At 47.6% G+C, this 22,588-nt stretch overlaps 7 protein-coding genes and 1 non-coding gene across 8 annotated transcripts; 2 read left to right on the forward strand and 6 right to left on the reverse strand.

Annotated features, from left to right (window-relative positions):
* Nucleotides 1–410: 410 nt before the first annotated feature.
* Nucleotides 411–2,292, forward strand: B0J16DRAFT_340977 (uncharacterized protein). Its single transcript, XM_046127774.1, has 3 exons — nt 411–822; nt 874–1,539; nt 1,588–2,292. Exons 1-3 carry the CDS (start codon nt 747–749, stop codon nt 1,944–1,946), a joined length of 1,101 nt encoding a protein of 366 aa, XP_045982800.1. The 5' UTR covers nt 411–746; the 3' UTR covers nt 1,947–2,292.
* A 370-nt stretch (nt 2,293–2,662) lies between these two features.
* On the forward strand, nt 2,663–4,111 carry B0J16DRAFT_304487 (O-methyltransferase-domain-containing protein). Its single transcript, XM_046124725.1, has 2 exons — nt 2,663–3,053; nt 3,105–4,111. Exons 1-2 carry the CDS (start codon nt 2,765–2,767, stop codon nt 3,992–3,994), a joined length of 1,179 nt encoding a protein of 392 aa, XP_045982801.1. The 5' UTR covers nt 2,663–2,764; the 3' UTR covers nt 3,995–4,111.
* B0J16DRAFT_398898 (uncharacterized protein) lies at nt 4,084–5,247 on the reverse strand (the record flags this gene model as incomplete). Its single annotated transcript, XM_046132423.1, has 7 exons — nt 4,084–4,183; nt 4,240–4,406; nt 4,456–4,558; nt 4,612–4,770; nt 4,815–4,952; nt 5,002–5,095; nt 5,145–5,247. The coding sequence occupies 7 exons, from the start codon at nt 5,245–5,247 to the stop codon at nt 4,084–4,086; spliced, it is 864 nt and encodes a 287-aa protein (XP_045982802.1).
* A 321-nt stretch (nt 5,248–5,568) lies between these two features.
* B0J16DRAFT_372007 (uncharacterized protein) lies at nt 5,569–6,443 on the reverse strand. Its single transcript, XM_046130452.1, has 3 exons — nt 6,141–6,443; nt 5,940–6,087; nt 5,569–5,894 (listed from the first exon to the last, which is right to left on the reverse strand). Exons 1-3 carry the CDS (start codon nt 6,379–6,381, stop codon nt 5,618–5,620), a joined length of 666 nt encoding a protein of 221 aa, XP_045982803.1. The 5' UTR covers nt 6,382–6,443; the 3' UTR covers nt 5,569–5,617.
* A 149-nt stretch (nt 6,444–6,592) lies between these two features.
* On the reverse strand, nt 6,593–8,176 carry B0J16DRAFT_398902 (uncharacterized protein). Its single transcript, XM_046132425.1, has 3 exons — nt 7,887–8,176; nt 7,453–7,838; nt 6,593–7,405 (listed from the first exon to the last, which is right to left on the reverse strand). The coding sequence occupies exons 1-3, from the start codon at nt 8,101–8,103 to the stop codon at nt 6,638–6,640; spliced, it is 1,371 nt and encodes a 456-aa protein (XP_045982804.1). The 5' UTR covers nt 8,104–8,176; the 3' UTR covers nt 6,593–6,637.
* A 1,104-nt stretch (nt 8,177–9,280) lies between these two features.
* Nucleotides 9,281–10,161, reverse strand: B0J16DRAFT_340983 (uncharacterized protein). The gene is made up of 3 exons (XM_046127775.1): nt 10,027–10,161; nt 9,840–9,972; nt 9,281–9,783 (listed from the first exon to the last, which is right to left on the reverse strand). The coding sequence occupies exons 1-3, from the start codon at nt 10,129–10,131 to the stop codon at nt 9,428–9,430; spliced, it is 594 nt and encodes a 197-aa protein (XP_045982805.1). The 5' UTR covers nt 10,132–10,161; the 3' UTR covers nt 9,281–9,427.
* Nucleotides 10,162–13,358: 3,197 nt separating this feature from the next.
* Nucleotides 13,359–13,430, reverse strand: B0J16DRAFT_t157. Its single transcript has one exon. It is a non-coding gene; the product is annotated as a tRNA-Arg (tRNA).
* Nucleotides 13,431–15,526: 2,096 nt separating this feature from the next.
* B0J16DRAFT_340985 (POT family-domain-containing protein) lies at nt 15,527–17,581 on the reverse strand. The gene is made up of 2 exons (XM_046127776.1): nt 17,095–17,581; nt 15,527–17,045 (listed from the first exon to the last, which is right to left on the reverse strand). Exons 1-2 carry the CDS (start codon nt 17,514–17,516, stop codon nt 15,623–15,625), a joined length of 1,845 nt encoding a protein of 614 aa, XP_045982806.1. The 5' UTR covers nt 17,517–17,581; the 3' UTR covers nt 15,527–15,622.
* Nucleotides 17,582–22,588: the final 5,007 nt, after the last annotated feature.

Genomic DNA, 22,588 nt, shown 5'->3' on the forward strand with positions numbered 1-22,588 from the left:
TCTTGGCACACTGGGATTCTGCATGATATGATTGCAGCTTCTACTGTGCCGCTGTCGACTTGGATTTTTATACGCTAGCAAACGAGATGGTGATGTCTCGCAATTAATTGATGCCGAGGTTGACGACTGAGGAAGCGACTTTGTGCGGCTTAAGTGCATGATCCTTTCCTTTTTTCTTTTTACATGAACCTGCTGAATCGAGACAAGTACTTTGCGGCTCGAAATTTTCCCTGAGACCCGTCTTGTATTGTCGTGTTTGGCTTGGCTCTAGTGTGTTCGTATTCCGGTGCAGTACCTATTGCACATGCCTGAGGTGTCTCGTGATTTTTCAAGATGCGACTTGCGTATCACCGCACGTTATCATGGCTGTCCTTGCTCAGTATCAAGATGGCCATGAACAAATAGATAGCTAACAAACTAAAGCATGTTTCAGTTGAACACACAATAAAAGACCCCAATCCCAAATCATCCCATAGGGCTCACGAACCAACAGTAGGATTCCCAACTGAAGTCTGAATCGAAGGATTCGAACGAAGTGGAGTTGCACACCATGAAATTCTTCAGCCCATGACGTGAGACACCAGGAACCAGGTTCCATGCATCCCGTCTCAACGGACAACCCTTTGCAGATCCTTACTCCTCCCCCGGGATTCTCTGTTGTTGGTTGATCAGTGTATATATGCAGCTTGTCCCGGTGCTCTGGTTTGTTGGTTATGTATGTTTACTAGAACCCCGAAACATACAAAATGAGTTTGTGGGATGTTGACGACTTCGGCGTCATTGCCGACAAGGCATGTTGGTCCATGTTTGCTGTAACGACAGGTACATTCTGATAACCCCAAACTTACCAGCAACGGCCGCTAACCTGTGTAGTGGTGGTCGCGCTCAGACTCATCACTCGCCAGTTCTTCGGGCAAGGCAATATGGGTGGTGGTCTTGGATGGGACGACTTCATAACGGCATTTTGTATCGTTGTCATGCTCATTACATGCATCATGATCACAATAGGCACGCATTACGGTCTCGGCCGAAAGCTAGAAGACATCGACGCCGCTCTCGTCCCCGACGCACTAAAGTGGAACGTCATCATCAGCTCGGTTCTGATATGGACGTTCTCATTACCCAAGTTCGCCATCATCGCTACACTGAAGCGCATTCTCGACTACGGACTGAAGACAACAATACTCTTCTGGGGCCTGGCGCTCAGTTCACAAGCTTGCATCTTGGCTACGTCGGTCTGGTGGTACAAGCAGTGTGATCCTGTCGAGTTTGGCTGGGACAGGAGTATTGAGGGCGGGACTTGCGCTTCTGTACAGGTCATGTCTGACTTGGGATACTTTACATCGGCTTACTCTGCATTCCTCGATGGATTCTTCGCCTTGTATCCGATTCCCTTCATCATGAAGCTCAACATGCCGCTCAAGAACAGGATTCTGGTGTCAATTGCGCTGGGATTGAGCTTCATGGCTTGTATCTTGTCCATCTATAAGCTGACCATCTTTGGCGAGATCTTTAAGATACTTGCCGAGAATCCAACATGTGAGTCTTCCCATAACGGAGTCTACTAGCAACTACTAACAGCATCAGATCCTGTTCCCTTCCTCGACATCCTCGGTCTAGGGGAAGGATGCATTCTTCTCATCTGCGCATCCTTGCCGACACTTGGTCCTCTGTTCCGCCAAGTCAAGGGCAAGATAGCCACCGCAAACGCAAGCCGTATGACAGACAGCAGCAAAAAGGTGATCAACAGCGGACAATCGAGCGGGAGGTGGGACAAGCTACGGGGTCAACAGGGTGACGACGTGGAGAATGGATCAAGCAGGATCGGGTCCAGCGTCGACGACATTCCGCTTGTGGTGGGCCTGAAACACGCCACTGGAATCCACAAGACGGTCGAGTTTGGCGTATCACATGCGAAGCCAGACGAGAATGTCCGCGGATACTGACCAGAATGCTGGAATTATATAGCCTACAGAATAAAAATGTAACTCTACCTTACCGTGCCGCTGGGATAAGACTGTTCCTGAACCAACCGACTGGTAAAAATGCAAGCGGAAACATCTTAGGAAGCTGGTTCATGGATGGTGGTGCCATTTTTCTCTTGGTCATGCAGGATTTAGGGGATCTCCAGGGATCTTAATCCTTTGAAGCAGCTCGCGCGAAATTTCCCTCAGGATTCAGGACCTGGTTTAGATGTGGATCTCGATTAGAGTGGCGCAACAAGTTTACGAACCAACAAGTTGAAACAAAGATCTCTTTCTGCAATTTGATCTCGTCTATGCATGTCAGAACAGATAAAGTAATGTAATAATGTTAATTATCAGTTTTAATGCACAGATGCGTGGTGATACTCTGTACCTGTCTGAGCGCTCTGACGTCGATCTTCCCCGAAACTACGGGCGCGGATGTAGCGGCTTTCTCGGAAGGTCTAAACAGGGGCATCGCCTATAAGCACGCTAATTGGACCTCTAAGGGCCGTTTTACAGTGCTATCCTTGTCCGCGTTAGAGGCGAACTTTTAGCTCTTCTTCACCGGAGATCGTTTGAGGCACAGACTCGACTCAACGGAAGTGACCTGGAAATGCGAACAGTTCTACAAGGGTTCGGAAGTCTTTCTCCTGTCTTCCGTTCCAATTAGTGTCGTAGGACATGTCTGGTCTAATATACGTACAGTACATATCACTCATTATCCGCCATAACCTGTGTTTCCCACTCATCCTCCCGTCCTGCATATTCCCCCTGTCATATAATTCCTTTTTTCCAGTATGGCATCTGCAGACAATCTCATCCAGGCCCTTCAAGGCCTCGACGCAAATTCCTTTGCCAATGAAGCTGAGCGCGTGCGTGCTCTCGACGCCCTTGCCCTGGCTACCAGCAAAGTCCAGAAGCCATGGGATACAGTCTGGCAGCACTGCTGGGTGAATCCTGCCACTAATGCTTGTGCCAAAACCTTGATCGATGCTGGTGTTTTTAACAAGTGGCTTGAGGCTGGTGGTCAGGACAAGACTTGTGCTGAATTGGCTGAGATGACAAACACTGACCCAGTGCTGATCCGTAAGCCTTACTTTTGTTCAAATCCTGGGTCTTGAGCTAATGGTGTGGTAGGCCGTATGATTCGACAGATCTCTGGGCAGAATCTTGTTATTGAGACGGCTGAGGATACCTATAAGCCTACATCCTGGGTGCACGCCATAGTTGCCGATCCAGCCCTGGCCAACGTTTACGGTGGTCTCTATGACTTTGTTAACGCTCCCATGTTCAGGACACTGCCATTCTATCTTAAGAAGACTGGCTACAAGAACCCCACTGACCCTAATGACTGCAACTGGCAGTTCATGAAGGGTAAGCAGGAGAACCTGTTCCAGTCTCTTGGTGCCGATCCTGTTGCTGCAAGAGAGTTCAATGATGCTATGGAGAGTCACTCCAAGCATAATCTTACCCCATGGGTTGAGGTGTACCCCACTGAGACACTGGTCACTGACTCCAAGCCTGATCGGCCATTGGTCGTTGATGTTGGTGGTAGCAAGGGACATGACTTGACAAAGTTCCACCTTTGCCATCCCGATATTCCCCATGGTAGCTTAGTCTTGCAAGACCTGCCTGACATCCTGAAAGAGCTCACCATTGCCGACACCATCTCTGTTCATCCCCATGACTTCTTCACACCTCAACCCGTCAAAGGCGCTCGTGCTTACTTTATGCATAACGTCTTGCACGATTGGGAAGACAAGCAGGCTCGAGAGATCCTGAAGCATCTTGCTAATGCCATGGAGCCTGGCTATTCCAAGCTTCTTATCCATGAGAGCTTGGTCAGTACTGTGAAGCCCCTTGCTCGTGTCACAACGTCTGATATCACCATGATGGCTTGCCTTGGTGCCAAGGAGAGGACGGAGATTGAGTGGCGAACGTTAGTTGAGAGTGTTGGGTTGAAGGTTTTAAAGATTTGGAGACCACTTCAGTCAGTGGAGAGTGTTATTGAGGCGGAGCTTGCTTAAGCGTGGATGCTGTTTACTTGTTTTTACAGTACTATGGGAAAACAGAGTCTAAACCTAAAGTCTAAAGTCATGAATGAAACTACCCGCCCTTACAAGCTATCCTTGAAGAGCTCCTGCAATCTCTTGCCCTCACTATCGGCCACCTCTCCATGCGACCTAATGCTTCCATAAGGATGGTAAGGAAATGGACTACCACTGTTAACTGACATATCCACACACAACAAATCGGCAACACCTCGACTTACCCATACTCTGGTACAAAGGTAATGACATCACTGTCTTGACTTCTAGCCTGGACAATGCGGAGCCAAAATCTCTCAAAGAATTCTCTCTCTTTTTTGAAGATGCTATCTTCAGGCTCGGGGCACTGAGATGACTGCGTAGTTCCGATACGTGCATGAATATGTGTGACCTATGTCTGAGTAAGTAAGCTAGCGTTACAAGGAGGACTCAATCCCTACCCTTGGAATTAATAGATCCAGAATTTCCTTGTCTTCTTCCCCAAGATCTAGAAGCCTTTCGCAGACAACAACCCAGTGAGAGATATCCGCCGTGACTCGAAGCCTTGCACATTGTGTCAGCGGAGAGAACTCCGACAGTATTGATGGAAAACGTACTCTGGGACTTTGGGCAAGATATACTTGGCGGCATATGGCGAGTAAAGAGATCTGTTGCGATGAGTCTCGTGGCTTACAAGGCCGACCAAACCCAGCTCCTTATCAATCTTAAGGGTCTTCTGGTAGAAGTAGACAGAGTCATCTAGGCTCCAGTAATCTCTGTGACTGTAAGTGAGGGGCCTCATTATAGTGGTGAGACTTACCCTCCGGATTGAGCATTGATCTTGACTGGTTTAAGTATCTTCGCTCGTTCGAGGTTTTGGCGATAGATGTCGAGATGGATGTCAGGCGTGAGATGTTTTGGCCGCGCGCCTACATAGCCGGCCCAAGCGGTGTGTATCCTAGTAACATCAACATTGTGGCCTACAGAAGGGTCTGGGGTTAACTTACAACACTGTAGTTTCCAACCCAACATCGTCCAGTATCTGGCGTAGTTGCCGAAGGCGCTCGGCGTCCAAGTCCGTGATATCAATCTCAACGCCCGCTTCAATGAATCAGTGCCATATTGGTCGTCGGTAGGAGATATAACGAACCATGGCCTTGGTTCTTGAGATCTGGGAACCAAGAAATCCAGTTCTTGAAACCATCACCGGACTCAACGCCCCATACACTTCGAAAGCGCTTGACGACCACCATTTCATATATCTTGTGGAAGGAAGAATGAAATGATGCGAAATTCTAGGAGTGGTTGGATTATTGAGCAGAGAAATGAAAATTGTCTTTTTATCTCTTGTTCTAACGGTTCTGCTGAATAAAAGACCTGGGTACGGACAAAATTACCGGTTCAAGCAATCCACTCCGCGGGCAGAATTTCCCGAAGCGACCAAAAGGGAAAATCTAGAATGCCGCTCCGCGTAGCACGACATGTGAAATGATTCATGATTCTGTTTCTAGGACGTACATGGTCTAGGTTGATAGTATACAAATCGCGCTTAATAATGCTGAAAAGGTGGTCTGCGCAGAAGAAGTACCTATTGGCGTTTGCCCAGCAAGTCTGTGCCATTCATCATGCAAGCCCACCTGATTGTGCTCCCCTCAATTGACTAATCTCTTTTTTCAGCATCTCATTCTCCTTCTTACACTCCTCTAACATTTCATTCAACTTCTCATTTTGCTCTTGCGCGCCGAGACTTATTTCCTCAATGATCTTGATAACTCTCCACAGCCGCATGACAACGATCAGCGAGGCGACTTCCTCGATGATACCGCGCAGTGCGACATCGGTGATAAAGCCTGCGATAACGATGAATGCGTCGAAACAGTGAAACCATGAGTTGAAGTATCTGGGTCGTTAGCTTCTGAGCTGGGACTGGACGAGATGAACTTACTTCCAACCGAACGCCCATACAGAGGCGATCAATTCCAGCATGAACAGGCATGAGAACACAAGGGCGATAGAACCCAAGATCTCCAAGGCCAAGTCCCAGTCTGAGCCCTTTCTGCCTTGCTCACATTTGAACAGATTGAGCACAAAGTCTGCACATTCTGGTCAACTCGCTTCGTCCATGATCTTGGAGAGGCTGACTTACCGGCAATCATGCTAAGAACATCAAGCGACACCAACGTAAGAACTGAGTAATGACCAGCCTTCGAAGAGAGAAATTGCGCCGTCGCTTCCCTGGTCGTCCGGACGCTCCATTGGTCGCCTTTGAACGGGTGCGATTGCCAATGCTGAAGGTTTAGAGCTGGGAGTCTGGCTTTGCGCTGATGACGTAGTAGGGGTTGTTGCTCGAGAGCAGAATCTCTGTGTTCTACACTGGTTGAGGCCATGGTTCCGTTAGTAGATACGATCTTATGGACGGTTACTATAATTTCATGAGGTTAGAATTAGGTGATGACATGGAGCGACGCGTCTCAACGTTCGGTCTCGTGAATTCTTGGTTTGCTTGGTTACGTCATCCCGTTCACCAACGCTTATCTTATCTGGACCATTCCGATGTTTGTAGGAATGTGACCTACACGTCGATTATATTTCAAGAAGGTGTCATTATTGAATTGTACTATGAGACTATAGATGTGTCGGAGCCTACTCAATCGGGGTGGCCTTGACATAATCGCAGTTAGGATCAGAGAACGGATCTCCACAGCCGACATTCTTGTCCTTCTCGATAAAGACAGCAGGAAGGTTGAAGTAACACTTAGGAATCTCTCCCCAGGCCAAGTTACCAACATCAATATCGTCAGAATCACTAAGCGCACAGTCAAGAACAGCACGGTAGTACTTCTCCCGATCACCAAGACCGTAATCAGCCATCTTCTCGTAGATGACCTCCTCAACCTCGACCCAGTCCTTGATACGGTTGTTGTTAGGGTTGTTTCTCATGATGTAGAAACAGTATTCTTCTCCGTCCTTAAGAGTCATCCATTGGCGACCAGTGGAATAGCCACAGTCCTCACGACTTCCGTAGCCATCCCGCTTGTCAGCGACGAGGTGGAGCTTAGCAGCCTTCATGACATCGTTAGCGACCTTGGTCTTGATGTTGTTGCTAATGGACGAAATGGCAACTCGGACGGCCTCAGCGTCGTCGTCGAGGAGGAACCATCCGCCGTTGAAGAACTTTGTGATCCTGGACTGGTAGGTATCCCACTTAGGGGCGGGCAGGGAGTTGTATTCATCTTCGGAACCACCACCCATGACGATGCGCAGGGTGTCTTCCACCTTTTTGGTTGCTGCCTCGAAGACGTCGGCGAGTGCGGCCGATATGGTCCCCTGATCGATCTCTTCTTTGCTGTCAGTTGCAAGACCGCTGAAGATACCGCCTAGAATACCGAAGCCCGCAGCAAGGCCGTTTCCCTGATAGAGTTAGTACTTATCAACGTCATGAAGCAATTAAAACTTACAGCTCCGGGAACAAGTCCACCGAGGGCACCACCCATACTTGAAGCAGCAGCCAACCAAGTCAGAACATTACCAGCATTATCCTCACTGCCGTCGAAGTCCTTCACCATCTGTCCAATACGTAGACCACTGATGAGAGTTTCATCAGTGAGCTGTCTCTTCAGCTCATTGAACTTGGCGTGTACACCCTTGGCAGACTGGAAAATCCAGTACGAGTTCTTGCCAATGATGGTATCCTGGCCGTACTTGTCATATTGATCTTCGCAGCTCATGTCATTCATAGGCTTACACTGGGCGCCGAGAACACCACAGCCGGCAGCACCGGACTTACCGCTGGTGCCGTCCATGACTTGGTCCTCGACGTTCTTGAGCCAATTGTTCTCGTGTTCTATAGTTGTCAGTGTCTATAAGTGTGCGATAGTTGAAGAGAACATACCCCATTGCATAAGAATAAACATATCAAGCTGGCCGCCAGCACCGGAATCATCCCAGAGCTTGTCGACGCCCTCGGGTGTTCGTGTATCCCAGCCTTTCCCGTCCCATCCTTTGCAGAGGGTTTCCTTCTTGTCCCAGGCAGCGGGGTCGAGCCTCTTGGACATAGGCGAGGCACTTGCCACAGCGGCAAGTGCCAGGATAGCAGTGTGGGATTTCATGATGTAAGAAGTCAAAGTAAAAATGGCTTGTGTGAAAGAGTGTAATAGTTGGAAGCCTGAGATAGAAACTGTGATAGAACTGGAGAGAACGCTGAACTGACAGAAGTAGAATTCTTCTTATATATGGAGAAGTCTCATAGAATAGTGTCTTGGCAAACTTGAATCATGGTGTTGCGAAGGATTCGAATCCTCATCTCGCCATTCGCAGAATGAGCCGTGCGTCATGATTAAGGACGACATGTTGACAAAACTTTGGTGGAGATAATCAGCCCTTGCCGTCATCACGGCTTGCCGTACTCGGTAAATCGTCAATGCATGGAAAAAGGATCAAACTCTTAGATTAGATGCATTTCGCGATCGTGGCTTGTTTCTGTCTTAATCTTGGTTTTGGAAGACGCTGGAACATTGACCCGCTGAAACTTGAACTTGGGGCTGTGTACCATGAGAGGCAGTGACGATGAGGTATGAGCATCAATGAGCGACCGGCTTTAGTTACAAAACAAGTTGACTAGATTATCAGATTGAGCTCTCCAGCCCAGAATTCACCTAAAAGAATTTAGAGATACCGAAGCAGTCGGCTACTCAAACATGCCCCGACTGCTGTATCGCCCATACCGAAGGTCCGACTAGTGCCATCTGAACATGACCAGATTCCAGTTCAACGGTATTCCCGCCCTGGCAGCCAGATATCACAGGAATCGACGATAAATCGGAAACATTAGTGTGAATCCATCTGACATGGAAACACACAGTCGATTGATGGGAGGAAGGAAGATTATGGATCAGCCAAATTAATGGAAGCTTGGCGGGGCACAGGCTATGGAGCTCTTGGTGGCTGAGCCCTGTGAAACAGCCCTGTAATTTGCTGGGCAAGGCGGGCCACGTACTAGAACCTTAGGTTCCTCTCGTTCCACGGTTCTGACCATGCGACTCTCTTGCGAGATTCTGTGACAATTCACTTCCCTTGATCGTCAAAACTGGCTTAGTACTATCCTGTAGTTATAGCGATTCATCATGGCAAGTCGAGGAAATCACACCGTGTCCATCGCTGGCGTAGGGCCTTTTTTGACAACGTCGCCGAACGTAAGGCTCATCTGCCCAGCTTATCAACCCACATCAACGACACATGGCACGTCGTCTGATTAGTTCACATGGGGGCCTTGCAATCGAATTTGAAGGGGTGATCTGGGTCAATATGTATTAGGTATCATTAACAGTATACAAGAAGAATATTAATCTCATCAGTCCCACAGCTGCCTCCAGTTGGGTCCAAGGTCAACGACGCAATGTCATACACAACACATTAGGTCATCTTCGTATATCGTTACAGAAGGCCAAGCAGAACGGGAAGCGCAATAGCACCGCCGATAGCCGCCTTCATAGCACCATTTTCGACGGTGGAAGGCTCAGCTGTGCCGCTTGTCTGGCTAGCCGCTGAGGTCTCAACAGTCGAGGCATCAGTCTTGGTTTCAGCCGCAGCGGCAGTCTTGGTATCCGTCTCTGCCTCCGTAGTTGTGGCAGCATCAGACGTCTTCTCAGCTGTTGTCACAGTTGTGGTAGGCATGGCCTCAGACGATGTCTCGGAAGACTTGGGCAGCTTGATACCACAAGCAGCTTCGGCGTCGAATGTGAAAGGAAGGTTCCAGGCAACGCAATCGTTTCCGGATCTCTCAATTTGCTCTGTTCGTCTTGTCAATCACTGTCCCATGGAGGGAATCCGCTGTCATTGGACTCACCTGGCAGAACGTTGGCAGCGCAGCTTTTAGCAATACAGCAGAGAAATTTCTCTCTCATGTCATCCAACGTACAAACACAGGCCTTGTTATCCTCATTGCACTTGTTGGTGAAGTACTTGAAGAAGCAGCCGTTCTACACAAATTGACATTAGAACAGTAATTCGTATTGATTTACAAGAAGACCTACGTTGCAGTCGGCGTCGGCATGTTGCTTCTCCTGGTCATAGCGCTGGCCAGCTACAAAGCTGCCAGTCAAGCCAAGGAGGACCAAAACATTGAGTAAACGAGTCATTATGATGGATGGAATATTAAGAACGATAAGATATGGAGTAAAGATCAGGGTCCAAAGAGCGGTCTTGTTCTGATTTAAGTCAACCCAAGTCGCGCCTAGCCAAGAATACCCCTGACGCCGTCTTAACCGGAACGGCAATGATTGGCAGATGAACGGGCCTGGAAATTGATCTCTGCATGGGCCTCACAAGGCCAGCGAATAGGACCTCTGTGTTTTGTCTAGCGTCTCTAAACTCTCATCTAACGATCACGCTGAAGGATTCACTTTGCGGTGGTTACTGCTTACGGCTCGGCTGAAGTCTCTTCCTGCAATCACAGCAACTTGCCATCGTTCAAGTTGAGGAAGTTACGTCGTGTCCATCGCTAGCCTAGGAGCCTTCTGACAACATCGCCCAGCATAAGACTCATCTGCTGCGTTTGTCAATCTTCACTGGTGACACTCATTGGCGAGCCTTTCGTTCGTGGACTTGTGAATGTAATCTTGGACTTGGAGGTCGGTCAACGCCGATGACTGCTTGGTAGTCCGCTCTTCCAGAAGGGCAGCTTTATCTACATTGCGTGATCGTTCCAGATGACTCACGATAACCTTGGTTCGGACTAGCTAAGTTTTTTGAAAGTCACGCCTCTCAACGCGACGCCTCTTGGTTCGGACCTTGTTGAGAATAAGGTTCATCACGAAAGATAACTGTGAAATGATAGTTTGTGTAATTAAAAGAGTTGTTTTATTAAGTACGCATTGCAGGCATCTTTATCACCAGATGAATCACTAGCAGACCCCGAGTAGTCCGCTCTTCTAAAGCTTTGACACCATCTTTCAACTTGTCTTGGGAGAATCGAAGACTTTTTGCGATGTCGTTGAACTTTTGACCCCCCTTTGCCACCTGATCGTTGTATTTATTGAAGGTACTTTTGAAGGAAATCAGGTCGTTCTCGAGTCGATCAAATTTCTTAGCCATGTCCTGTTGGGAAGATGCCACCTGCGATGTGAGACTGTCTAAGCTCTTATGACACTCGGATCGAACGCAGCCAGCTTGGGTCCCTGAGCTTTCCGCCCTTATTGACGTGATTGTAAAGGTGACTCATATCGCGCAGCTTCGCTGGAGCAGACTGGACTGATGAATAAGTGCTTTGTCGGGTGTTTGGCCTTGCTGGAGTACGAACAAGTCGAGCGAGCGTCATTACTGATGTTGCTTTGCTGGCAGCAACTTAATCCTCACTGCTGCTCGCCATGACAACCCTGGAGCCGAGGGCTTGAGTTGAAAATGACCTAAATAGATCTTTATGTACATCTTCTGTGCTCGTGGTAAGCTCCGGGCTTGTGTCCATAAGATTTGGCGTGGGATGGCTTTCCGAGTCTTTGCGCGCATCTGGTCTCGTAGGGGAAAGGGCATAGCTGTTGCTTCAGACTGACACTTATCCGAGCCTGATGAGGAGTGATGGCAAGGGAACGTGGAAAGGATAGACGGCAATGTACCTGTCTCACCGTCCGATGGAGTGCTGGAGGCTCCAAGATTCGCCGAGCCTGGGCTGAGTGTAAGGAAGGTTGATTCTGGTGGTGTTCCAGTTCGAGGAGCATCAAAGTCCATGTTGACGTCGAAATCAGACGATAAGCCACGGGAAGCAAGCTCAGCTGAAGCTTGGCGAACAAAAGAGCCGGGCTTATTGAAAGTTAGCCCAGGTCTTCGAGAGAAATTCCGGCTTTGTAAACGTCCGCGAGTATCAGAGCTTGTGTAAGTATCGTAAGGCCTTGATCTTCGAGAGAGCGTCGGAGGGTGTTGATGTGGTAGGGAGAGTTAACGGGATGATAGGATTAGCTGTAACCGCGTGGCTGACTGCAGCCTTAACCTTGGGGTCCAGTCCGAAAAAGTTTAAACTCCCAGGAAGAAGAATTATAAGTTAGGTAGGAAATCCTATTAGATAGAATTATAGAACCCTATACCTTTAATAAAGTAGCTTATATCTCGGTGAGTACTAAGTATTTAAGCTTAAAAATAGATACTAGAATAAACTATAAAAGATATAGAATATTCTAGGTTAGTAAAGAATTAGCCTTATAGTATAAGTTATTATTTTAGATATTATTAAGAGAAAGGTCCTTATCTTACTATTTCTTAGAAAGTAATAAAATAAAGTATATTAGCTTATTAGCTAGCTACTTATTTATTTTTAGTTAGATTACCTTAAAGTTTTTAATTATAGTTTGTAAAAGGATTTTTATCTTTAGCTCTGCTATATAGGTAGCCTTTGTTATGACTGAATGGAAATATCTTGCTGCTGCCTTGGCCTTACTTTCTTTTTTTTTTTTTTTTTTTGCTTTTCTTTTTCTTTTTGCCTTGGCCTCACGGCTATGTAGAATATAGGCCCCTGTGTTCTAATGCCAAGGTGAGATAATAGGCGTGATCGAAAATAAGAGGCTAATGTGGGATATGTTGTTGTGGGAGACTGCGCAACTGTTGATGCTAAAGCTGCGGTTGTGCAGGATTTGAGGTGAAATTTGAATTAGGCAAGCATGAGATAATACCGAGCTACTACACGTGGTAACAATAGCCCTAGAGAGAAACAGGCGGCGTTGGATGGATACTGTCCTGAGCTACATTAATCAGCCGCAGAGCTGCCTAGAAAACAGATTTTTATTTGATATGAGCCCAGCAGTTCTGCCTCATCAACCCTGGATTGATTTCTACCAGTCAGTGTGGGGCACTGGATGCCAGCTGCGCCTCCGTCATTCTTTCGATCGTCTGTTTCCCTCTTTTGCCTGATGACATCTCCTCTTGGGATGCCTCTCCGCTCGTATGCTATCCTTACCGACATCAACATATATATCATTCCTAACGCCAGTAGAAGTCGTTGCCCCCGAAGAATTCTCTTCATATCGATCAGAAGGACTAGACTAGCCTCTAGAGGCATAAGAGACGAAATAGTTTAGCCACTTTATGCTAGCTTAGACTAGCGTTTAGGCAACTTTATTATGATAGCCTAAGCCTTAGAGCATAATCCTTCTCTTACCCGGGCTCCTACCAGTGCAAAACAGCACGCTTATCCATGATCAATTTTGTGAGATGACAATACTCCTGTTGTACACTCACCTACCCCTGCTGCATCGAGATCCTACAATATCATTATGAATGATGAATCAAAATCAGGAGCCGAGTTTATAGTAAAAAAAAATAGAGTTTGAGGCAAAAGAACATTTGTAGCCTTTATGGATACTGAACCGTCAACAAAAACTGATCACGCTGGGGATCGAACCCAGAATCTTCTGATTCGTAGTCAGACGCCTTGCCATTGGGCCACGCGACCTCGCTTGATTGTTGAAGGACGAACGAAATTCGGCATACAGATACCCTAGACCAGAGTTCATGAAGAGCATCACGTCCTCTCGTACCTGAAAAAACTTTAGATCATGTCAGTAAACGTCGTAAATTTGCTAGAGTTGAGCAAATAAACATTCCCCTCTGATTACGATTTTGTTCCGTCGACATACCAGCCATCGCCCCAGTGCAGATTTCGTCAATGTTTCAAAAACGTTCAAAATCTTTCTGCAGAGCATAAGGTTGCCTTGATCTAACGCATGTAATGGAGAACGGTAGACGAGACTACTGGTTATTTCCAGCGACATTTCGATGTCTAGTGATAGCTCATATCGAAGGATAAACGCATCGAGGCTATCTTGAATAATTAATATAGTTTTCTTGATGATGCGCCAACCACAAGTGAATTGTTGGTCGACCACATCACTCCAGCCAGATTCGTTCGAGCTTTGATGTGATCTAAGGAAGCTTTCAAGGCAGTAATACCTGCAGGATCGTCCAACGAACCCATGTATTGAGGGAAAACGTTATCCGCCTGGCTACGGGCCGTCGGCCAGGGATAGGATCCTTTCACTTTGAGGCAATGTTACGATGTAAAATACCCACTACTTGGGTTGCAATTTCTCTCCTACATCGTCTATTACAGCTTGGAATAGAGCTTGTGAGGATATACGATGAAGCTTGCCAAGGGCTTTGAACTTAGTGTCGGTCTCGGACTGTTACCTCGGACTCATAGGTAATCACGATACGGGAACTAGAACAACATAAAACTCTGATTCTAGAACGCGGGGTATATGAGGAAGGATTCGTCAATGACGCTGGGTCGAATGAAGTCGAGCAACAATGCGGCGCTGACCAGATCCTACGGATCCTATTCAGGAAGGTGTATCGACTTCCGACGGAATTCAAGAGATTGAGTCGCATTCGACGTATCATCGTGTACGGCAAGCTATGCTTAAAATGCATCCGAAACTTTATCAACCACCTGCGGCTTCACTGCCTGGTCGATCACTTGGTTGCGGCGGCCGACCGTTATCGAGCCAGAGGGATGGGTAACGAAATAGGAAGGTATTGATCGAACATACTAATCGCATGCTGTAGAGTTGGGTAACAATAGAGCTCTCATGGAGTATAAAACCAGGACTTCCTCACATCTATAGACTCTATCATCACACAACAATCCTCTCAAGCTTTTCTTCTATACATCACACCATACTCGGCCATCATGAAGTTCACCACTATCCTCTTCGCTATCACCTCGGTCATCACCGTTGCCTCTGCTTCCCCAGCCATGACTGAGGAGCAGATCTCCAAGGTTCCTCGCGACGAGCTTCTTCCACGAGCGGCTTGCCGCGGTACGAACTGTAGTGGCTGCCAGAACGGCCGAAAGTGCTGCATCCTTCGCGACTATCCCTTCTGCTGCGACTGTTAGATTCCTTGACAGGGCTGCCCTCGAGGTCAGTGCGATTACATGAGCAGTATAGACACTGTTGACTAACTTCGGGATTCAGAAACCTACACTTCTACCACTTACAAGTAAAGACTATGGAGATATCATCTGATCGAATCTGTATAGCTACCACGGTGGATGGAGATGCTTCTTATACTTGAAGGAAAACTGTCATGTAACCCAGGTCCTTTTAGTTTAGATCGCTAGATGAAAAGGCCATTGACTTGAACAATTCGATTCCAAAGTAAATAAGGAGTATCTAATTCTTTACCTTGACCGTAATGTAGAACAGCAAGGTAGATCATTTGTGCACTCAAAGATATGCCTCCAACTTACACAGATTTTGGGGGTAGACCAATCCCTTGAGAGACATTTCGAAGGACAGACGTGTCTGGTATCGATGACTGTGAAAAGCCCAAGTGGATCTTTAGCTACTTTATGATGAGTCTTATCTAAGTTTATCTATACTCTTAGGAGAGATAACTCTAACCTTTATACTACTTTCGTCTAGACTCAGCGGTAACGTCGTTTGGCGCAACATAGACAACTATCCAGCACATCAATTCAATGAATTTGATATCAACTTGAGAATAGCATAAGACGTTCACAAATCATCATAGAGGTTATTTATAATATAGTGAATGGATTTGATTATCTAAGTAGAGCAATCCAGGTCATTAACTAGTGGTATCTTAACTAAATCGATAGCAACTTTTACACTCCTTGGGGAGTCACATCTTCTCAATGTCCCGAGGAGCATTGGCAGGCTCCTCATGCTCGTCGGCAACCTTGTTCTCAACAGCGTTGGGTTGGTAAGCACCCTTGTACTCTGAGGCCTTGAGCATGTTCCACTTGTCTTCCTCGGAGTCGAGGTGCTTGAAGTTGAACCAGAAGGCGACACCACCGACAAAGGCAATGACAGCAACAACGGTGTAGTTCCAGACGAGGAGAGGGTCGTCAGAGAGGGGGGTGAAGGCCTGGCCGATGGCGGAGGCGAAGGCGGACATGAAGAGATTGACACTCATAACGAGCGACTTCATGTTATCGGGAGCCTTCGAGTAGGCGTATTCGTAGGATGTGACGTTGGTGAAGATCTCGCCAAGGCCAATGAAGATGTAGGGGAGACATTGCGCCCAGACGTTGATGTCGGCGGGAGCGCACTTCTCACCAGTTGCTGGATCTTTACCATTGGCATACTTGCCACAAGGACTCTTCTCATAAATATAATGTTGCATGACCGCGGACGCAACCATGGCGAGGGCGGAGATCAAGAAACCAACTGTCATACGCTTGATGGGGGTGAAAGCAACACCCATCTTGCGGAGACCAGGGTACAGAAGATGATCAATAATAGGAACCATAATAACAATGGAAATGGGGTTCAGGTTCTGGATAACATCGTTGGGAACACCGTTGAGAACCATGGTGGAAGCCTGGGTGGTCAGGTTACCGGTCATCTGGTTGTAAGCCAGATGGAAAACGGGAAGGTAAAGGAAGACCTTGCAGGCCATGAGACCACGTTTGACTTCCTCAACCCAGGCATCATCGTAAGTCATCCAAGCAGGGCGCTGGTCGACGGGGATCTGAGAGGGCTTGGCGTGCTCCCAGTTGGGTCGGAAAGCAGGGCTGCGCTTGGAGACGTAGATGAACATGCGCAAGAACTTGGATAGGACGGAACCAGTCGCAGGCTTGAGCTTGTACTTCTTCTTGTTGAGAGCGAGAACAATGGGGGCGATCAGGAAGAAGATGGTGGGGATGAAGAAGGCCAACCAGAAGGAGTGGTACTTCTCAACGTAAACCATGGCAATTTGACCGCAGACGGAACCAATGTTGATAGCAAGGTAGAAGTAGAGGAAGACACGAGTGTTTGTCACGGCGGGATCGACAATGACGCGCTCGCCATTGCGGACCTCAACACGCATCTTGGTATCCTCATTCTGATCAGCCAGGAGGGGAGAGACGTTGGCCTTGAAGAAACCAGTTCCGACGCAAAGAGTAATGAGACCGACGATGAAGGCACCAAATGCAGGGTCCTTGCGGACGATAACGTTGGGAGACGAAGCAGCGACCAGGATAGTGTGAGCGATAGTGGAGATAGCGATGGCGATGTGAAGAGTGACGAAACGACCGAGCTTGGCATCGGCAATGTAGGCACTGGGGATGTTAGTGAGATTCACGAAATGAGATGCGAGATGTAACTTACCCGACAAGAGGCATCAGATAAGCGAAGAACTGGTTGAACAGAGAGATACCCTGAGCAGCCTTGGGACCCATACCGAGAGCACCAGCCTGACCTTCAGGGTCAAGAGGAGCACCGGTGTTGGAGCCAGGAGGAAGCTCCTGCGCAACAAAGTTGGTGTAGAGCACAGCGGAACCGTAGTAAGAGAAACGCTCGCAAGCCTCTACGAAGGCAATGGTGTACATGGCCCACTTGATCTTTCCGGAGACACGACGGAGCGTGTGAAGCTCCTCCTCGGTGGGAAGCTCATCGTCAGAGTCGTCGACGGAGCGGCGTGCAACGTCAATGGAGCCCTTGGCGGCGACTTGAGGGATGCCGTGAGTCTCAGGGTCAACGAGACCCGAGCGGGCGATAGCATCGTTATCGATGGGACCGGTGGACGTCATCTTGACTTGTCCTGGAGGCAGTCTTGTCTAGAGAGACTGTTGAAACGAAGGGGGGTGAAACGAGATGTCGAGGATGCCCTGAGGAGAGACGCAAGAAGTGGGAGGACACGGGATGGTTATATATCGAGTAGGTATGGGGTAGAGCTGCCCCAGTAGTGTTGCATGCATCTCCAATATCCGACAGCACGGGCTTGGCCGTTGCCACGAACTGGGATGAAGCGACGATCCCAGCATGATAGGGAACTCGAGACCAGACCCCAGAGTTTCCACACGACTCTATCAACAGTAGAGTTAATAAGTGGAGCCAGGACCTTATCTTGTGTAGCACCAATAAAGGACCCCATAACAAAAGTACCAGAGACATGGGGAGACAGGTTATGCCACATGCGGGGTCAAGGCCCGAGCACTAACGGAGAAGGTCGATAGATGTTCGGTCCTTTTGCCGATGGAAAGGGAATGATCGCCCAACCTGGAAGGTCAGTCGGCCGATGGAAGTTGAAATGTCGTCGTTGATGAGTGTTGCATTCGTCCATGAGGCTCGGGGCCAAGACGGATGATTAGCTTCTTGGCCATCTCTTGACATTTCTTGGAAGCACATGAACCCAGAACAGTGGTTATATCCGACAAGTGTCAATTATCAGCTTCATCTTCAGCTAAATGCACGCACTCTGCCCTACTCCGTATTCTAGTCTTGAAGATATGCGCAGTGTTACAGTAACATTGTTTCGCGATAACTTCAGTGATAGCGTGGCGTCTCAAACTGCCGAGGCACAAGCAAAAATCGCCATGTCCTGTTTTTACTGCCCTCCATTACCGCTTCGGAGCTGGGCGTTTTCCGGCTCCGAATGTGATGCCCAGCGTTTGATTGGGCCAAGCCACCGGTAGTGGCTTGATCTTGATCGTCTGTACCGTTTCAGCTGCCAAGATGGTTATCCTTAAGTTTGGCATTTGAGTGGTTACAATAAAAGACGATCACTATCAATTCGCCTCCAATATCTAGTGAATGTCGTGATGGTCAATCGTTACGACCGATGATGTTGGTGGCTTTTACATGTTACCTCGAGTCTTGGCAGTGACATAAAATAACCTGGACAAAAGAATGTGTCGCGTGCATTTACTCTGGACTTGACTCAGGGGACGTGCTCATCGGAATGCCCCAACATGAGATTAAAAGTTTGTACTCTTCATGCCTCTGTATTTTACTGCTATTGCGAAAACAATGCGCTATCAGAAAGACCCAAATTGACGCCAAGATGCAAAAGGATAGCGCGACTGACTGATGATTACATTACAGTATCTGGAGCAAGCCAAATGTCTGTTGTTTGCCTCCTGATTTCCTTCCCACTCATGTAACGGTAACCTTCCAAAACCGGTTACTGTTGTTACAGCTTCGGCAATAGAGTGGGATGATATTTCCGTGGCAAGTTCTCTAAACGCGCTTCTGGAATCTCAATCGAGATGCCCAGGCCTGATTCCAACAAATAATTGCGACAAATTATTCGCTGTAGTGTCATACAGCGCAAATAGATTCTCGTCACAATCAATCACTCGTACTGATAAACCCCGGAAGTCTTACTACAACCGTCGTATTCACCGCGTCTAATTGAAGCTCCATCCAAAAGGATAGACCACCCTGTAGTCCTGTCAATTTTACGAGATGGTACCCCAAATCCCCACTGAATTAACATGCATTCGCCTTCTTCAAATGGATCTCGTTACCTCACAGATTCACTCTGAGCTGCCCCTTTTAGCCCGCAACTTTAAGCTTGTTGAACAAGGTTACTGTTTGACTTGACCCTCCCACCGGTTATGGTCTCGTGCGTTTGCGGGGAGACAATTTGTTATGTAACAGTCCGAATCCCCAAGTCTGGGGAGAGGATCTTTTGCTCAACTGAGTAGGTGATGCTGTCCAAATGGCTAGCTTCTTGTTTTACTCGCGTTTAGAAGTCATTGCCAAGTCTAACTGTAGACGCGCGTGGCGTTCTTCCTTCGGAACTTTTGGGACGCCGCTGAATCCTGCGCAGAGCCAAGACGGACTTTTGCGTGGGCGCCAAGATAACAACCCCCCCTGCAGTGAAACCCCGACCTTCCCTGCCCACAACCAAAGGACCCTTTGTCTAGCGCCCTCGGTCTGGTTCTTGTTGGTTTCCTGTCACAGTGGAGTTAATCTCTGTTGTCGCCCGCAATTGACATGTCTATGAGTAACAGAAACAACCTCCCCCAGATTTTCGCAACACTTCAATCTCAACACGCAAGATGTCGTGCTCAATACCTTGTAAACTATTGTGTAATTGTATTGTGCATGCCACTTCTTTAAGCGAGCAGAGCCGCAGCGCAGCCAAGCAGAAGCTAACGGTCTTGTCGCCAACGTACCGTACGAGCCAAGACGGGCGGGTAAGTAAGGTAACGTCTGGGCGGGGGCCACGATAGGGCGCTTTTTCGGCGCCGCCCATACCACTTCAATGGGAAATTAATTCCAGAGCACGCAATGGCTTGGCCTTTCCGGTATTCGGCAGGTTGTTTCTGTTCTTTCTTGTCTTACCTATCTTATCAGCAAATAGTTGCAGCATTCCTTCTTGGCGTCTTCATTTTTGGCATTATGTGATGAATGAACGACTGACTGCAATTTGTGATGGCGGTACTGAATAGGCAGGTCTGTCACGATTAGTAAACCCAGTCATCCTACACGTTCAAATATGGTTATTATCTTGTCTGAACGTCAGCACTTACCACCCGAAAAAGCATCGCTTGCACTCCTTCGCTCAATAATCGCATTCTTGACGAATCGCACATGGCATTGTCTTACTAGCTGGTCCAGGGTATCATCATCCCTGAGCTCATCGTGGGACACGGATAACTTAATCCATGATCCAAAAACAGCAGTAAGCCCCGTCGAATAAGCAATAGTGCAACGGTCGACAGCAGATCGCTGCATCTTTAGGTACCACTCCGGTTCAGTGCTTCGATAAGGAAGCTCTAGAACTCCTTGATCGACGTCAAATATGCCTTATCATGGTTGGTCATGTTGCAGCACACAGCCCTACTGCATGGGTTATTGCGCTGTCAGGCTGACATTGGTCACTCAAGTCTTGCCTGGCCAGGGTTCTATCACTGATTATCGAGATGGGGTATCTTGCCACTGATCCTTCACGCTCTCTGCTTATCACGGAACCCAACATGCCAATCTGGACCTAACGAGAACGAAGCCTGTGCAAACGGAAGTTCCGTCTCTTTTCACCAAGTTCATCAAGCGGTTTTGATGCAGTTATGGCAATAGCAGGGTTGCAAGTAGCGATACATGGCAGTCAAGAGGTAACGCAGCCGAACAATTGAACGATCTTCCCTGCCAGTTTTCGATCTTGAGCTATTGTCCCAATTGTACCAAGGTCACAACTATCGAGATATGACGCGTATATTATGTACTCAATGATCATCAAACTACAGAAACTCCAGTTCAAAATCGTCTGTAAATCGAGAGATCATCAAAGGCGCAACCAACCAAGTTACCACTTTTGATCATATAGATACTGATGGTGTCGTGTTGTTCCGAGTAGAACGTTGTATCATCTGATGGGAATTAGAGAACAGAATACAGAAAACAAATTGTACAAGAGTTGGCACAAGTGTTGACAAGAAGTCATTCGCTCTACGTGATGTCGCTAGAGTTGTGTTTCCTGTTGTCCCTGGTACCTTTTCCAAAGTCCGGAGTACGGCCAGCAGGGCTGATAACAGGCGAGAGCTCTCGGCTCCGAATGATGTGCCCTAATCATGCATATCAGCAGCCCCATCCAGTGACATTCGAGTGTTCAGTAGCGATTCGAGATTCGTTATCTCTATGCCCCCGTTGGTTCAATCTGGCCATGGAAACGACTGAAGCCAAGTACAATCAGTACCTCAACAAGAATTAGTATCCATGAACACGGGGCCTCCAGATGATACACGCTAAATTCCCTGATTGAAACGCTCGGGTTGTGTCAACATATTCCTTCAGAAGTTCGGACAGAAAGACTGGTAGATGAAAGGAACTCGACTGGCCGGCTATAGCAAGTCACATTGTAACCAAACACAAGATCAAGATCAACATCACGAAGGGTACCAGAAGAAGATTTTGGGGAAGTATCAGATTCATAGTGCTTCAAATTTGTAACTTTATTCAAAAGAACTTTCAATAAGATTATCTTGAAGCAAACCCGACCGACACTTATAACTTAACCATAGGGTCCATCCAGCAACAGCGCTGTGCCATTTTCGTCCTAAATTCCCTTTAGCCTCTGTAGCGTCTTCTTGGTACATTTGTCGAGGGAAGAATAAGAAAGTCTCATAGAAAGGGTATCGTGAGCGATAATCATCAGAGAGTTTATCGCAACTAGTATCGTATTCCCGATTCTACTTTTTCTTGGTGATTTCTTCTGCAGCCGCAAACATCGCAGAAAACTTTCCGGCCCATTCCTCGGCCACGTTAGAGTTCTTGCCGAGGTTAGGGAAGTCCCTTTTCATCTCCCCTATCATGGTTTCGAGTAATCCGCGAATGGCTTGACCTTATGACTGGGTTGAACGGATCTGCTCGGACCAGTTGTCGAGGGTTTCGGGGTCGATACCGTCCTGTTCCAGTTTGTCGAAAAGACTGGCAAGCTGGTTTTTGAAAGACATCTTGGTAGTTGTTTGTTTGTTTAGTTGGTTGGTTATGTTGGCGTTGGAGGAGAAAAGAGAGAAAGATTGACGTAACAGGAGGCTGTCCTTCATTTTGTTCCCTATGAAAACCTTATAGTAGGGTATCTTAAGAGAGTTGTCTCGAGCAGAGTTGGTCGCGATAAGCTTTTCTCAACGAATCTACACTTTAACCAAAGCATTATGGACTGGAGTAGAGCTGCGATACTTCAGATGTGAAAGTTTATTCAAGACACCCTTAAATGTAACTATCCCGAGCGCAAGGTTTTCAGGTTGATATCGTCGTGTACCGTGCCTTTCGTTCATGCGTACTGTAAGCAAAGGATCTATTTCTCCAATGATAGTTGTTAGACTAGGCATCCGATATATTGAGTCAAGTCGTTCAGAGTAGAAGGGTGCGCACG

The sequence above is a fragment of the Fusarium flagelliforme genome (assembly GCF_020744385.1).
Source record: "Fusarium flagelliforme strain FIESC 12 MPI-CAGE-AA-0113 chromosome Unknown B0J16scaffold_4, whole genome shotgun sequence".
NCBI lineage: Eukaryota > Fungi > Ascomycota > Sordariomycetes > Hypocreales > Nectriaceae > Fusarium > Fusarium flagelliforme.

Excerpts from the sequence above, each read along its gene's own strand:
- B0J16DRAFT_340977 (XM_046127774.1), top strand. The coding sequence starts at position 747 with ATGAGTTTGTGGGATGTTGACGACTTCGGCGTCATTGCCGACAAGGCA. Across the intron at positions 823-873 it reads CATGTTTGCTGTAACGACAG|TGGTGGTCGCGCTCAGACTC; the intron begins GTACATTCTGAT and ends TAACCTGTGTAG. Across the intron at positions 1,540-1,587 it reads ACTTGCCGAGAATCCAACAT|ATCCTGTTCCCTTCCTCGAC; the intron begins GTGAGTCTTCCC and ends TAACAGCATCAG.
- B0J16DRAFT_304487 (XM_046124725.1), top strand. The coding sequence starts at position 2,765 with ATGGCATCTGCAGACAATCTCATCCAGGCCCTTCAAGGCCTCGACGCA. Across the intron at positions 3,054-3,104 it reads CACTGACCCAGTGCTGATCC|GCCGTATGATTCGACAGATC; the intron begins GTAAGCCTTACT and ends ATGGTGTGGTAG.
- B0J16DRAFT_372007 (XM_046130452.1), bottom strand. The coding sequence starts at position 6,381 with ATGGCCTCAACCAGTGTAGAACACAGAGATTCTGCTCTCGAGCAACAA. Across the intron at positions 6,088-6,140 it reads TGTTCTTAGCATGATTGCCG|ACTTTGTGCTCAATCTGTTC; the intron begins GTAAGTCAGCCT and ends CAGAATGTGCAG. Across the intron at positions 5,895-5,939 it reads GTATGGGCGTTCGGTTGGAA|ATACTTCAACTCATGGTTTC; the intron begins GTAAGTTCATCT and ends CTAACGACCCAG.
- B0J16DRAFT_398902 (XM_046132425.1), bottom strand. The coding sequence starts at position 8,103 with ATGAAATCCCACACTGCTATCCTGGCACTTGCCGCTGTGGCAAGTGCC. Across the intron at positions 7,839-7,886 it reads GTTTATTCTTATGCAATGGG|AACACGAGAACAATTGGCTC; the intron begins GTATGTTCTCTT and ends TGACAACTATAG. Across the intron at positions 7,406-7,452 it reads GTGGACTTGTTCCCGGAGCT|GGAAACGGCCTTGCTGCGGG; the intron begins GTAAGTTTTAAT and ends TAACTCTATCAG.
- B0J16DRAFT_340983 (XM_046127775.1), bottom strand. The coding sequence starts at position 10,131 with ATGACTCGTTTACTCAATGTTTTGGTCCTCCTTGGCTTGACTGGCAGC. Across the intron at positions 9,973-10,026 it reads ATGCCGACGCCGACTGCAAC|AACGGCTGCTTCTTCAAGTA; the intron begins GTAGGTCTTCTT and ends CAATTTGTGTAG. Across the intron at positions 9,784-9,839 it reads CGCTGCCAACGTTCTGCCAG|AGCAAATTGAGAGATCCGGA; the intron begins GTGAGTCCAATG and ends CAAGACGAACAG.
- B0J16DRAFT_340985 (XM_046127776.1), bottom strand. The coding sequence starts at position 17,516 with ATGACGTCCACCGGTCCCATCGATAACGATGCTATCGCCCGCTCGGGT. Across the intron at positions 17,046-17,094 it reads TATCTGATGCCTCTTGTCGG|TGCCTACATTGCCGATGCCA; the intron begins GTAAGTTACATC and ends TAACATCCCCAG.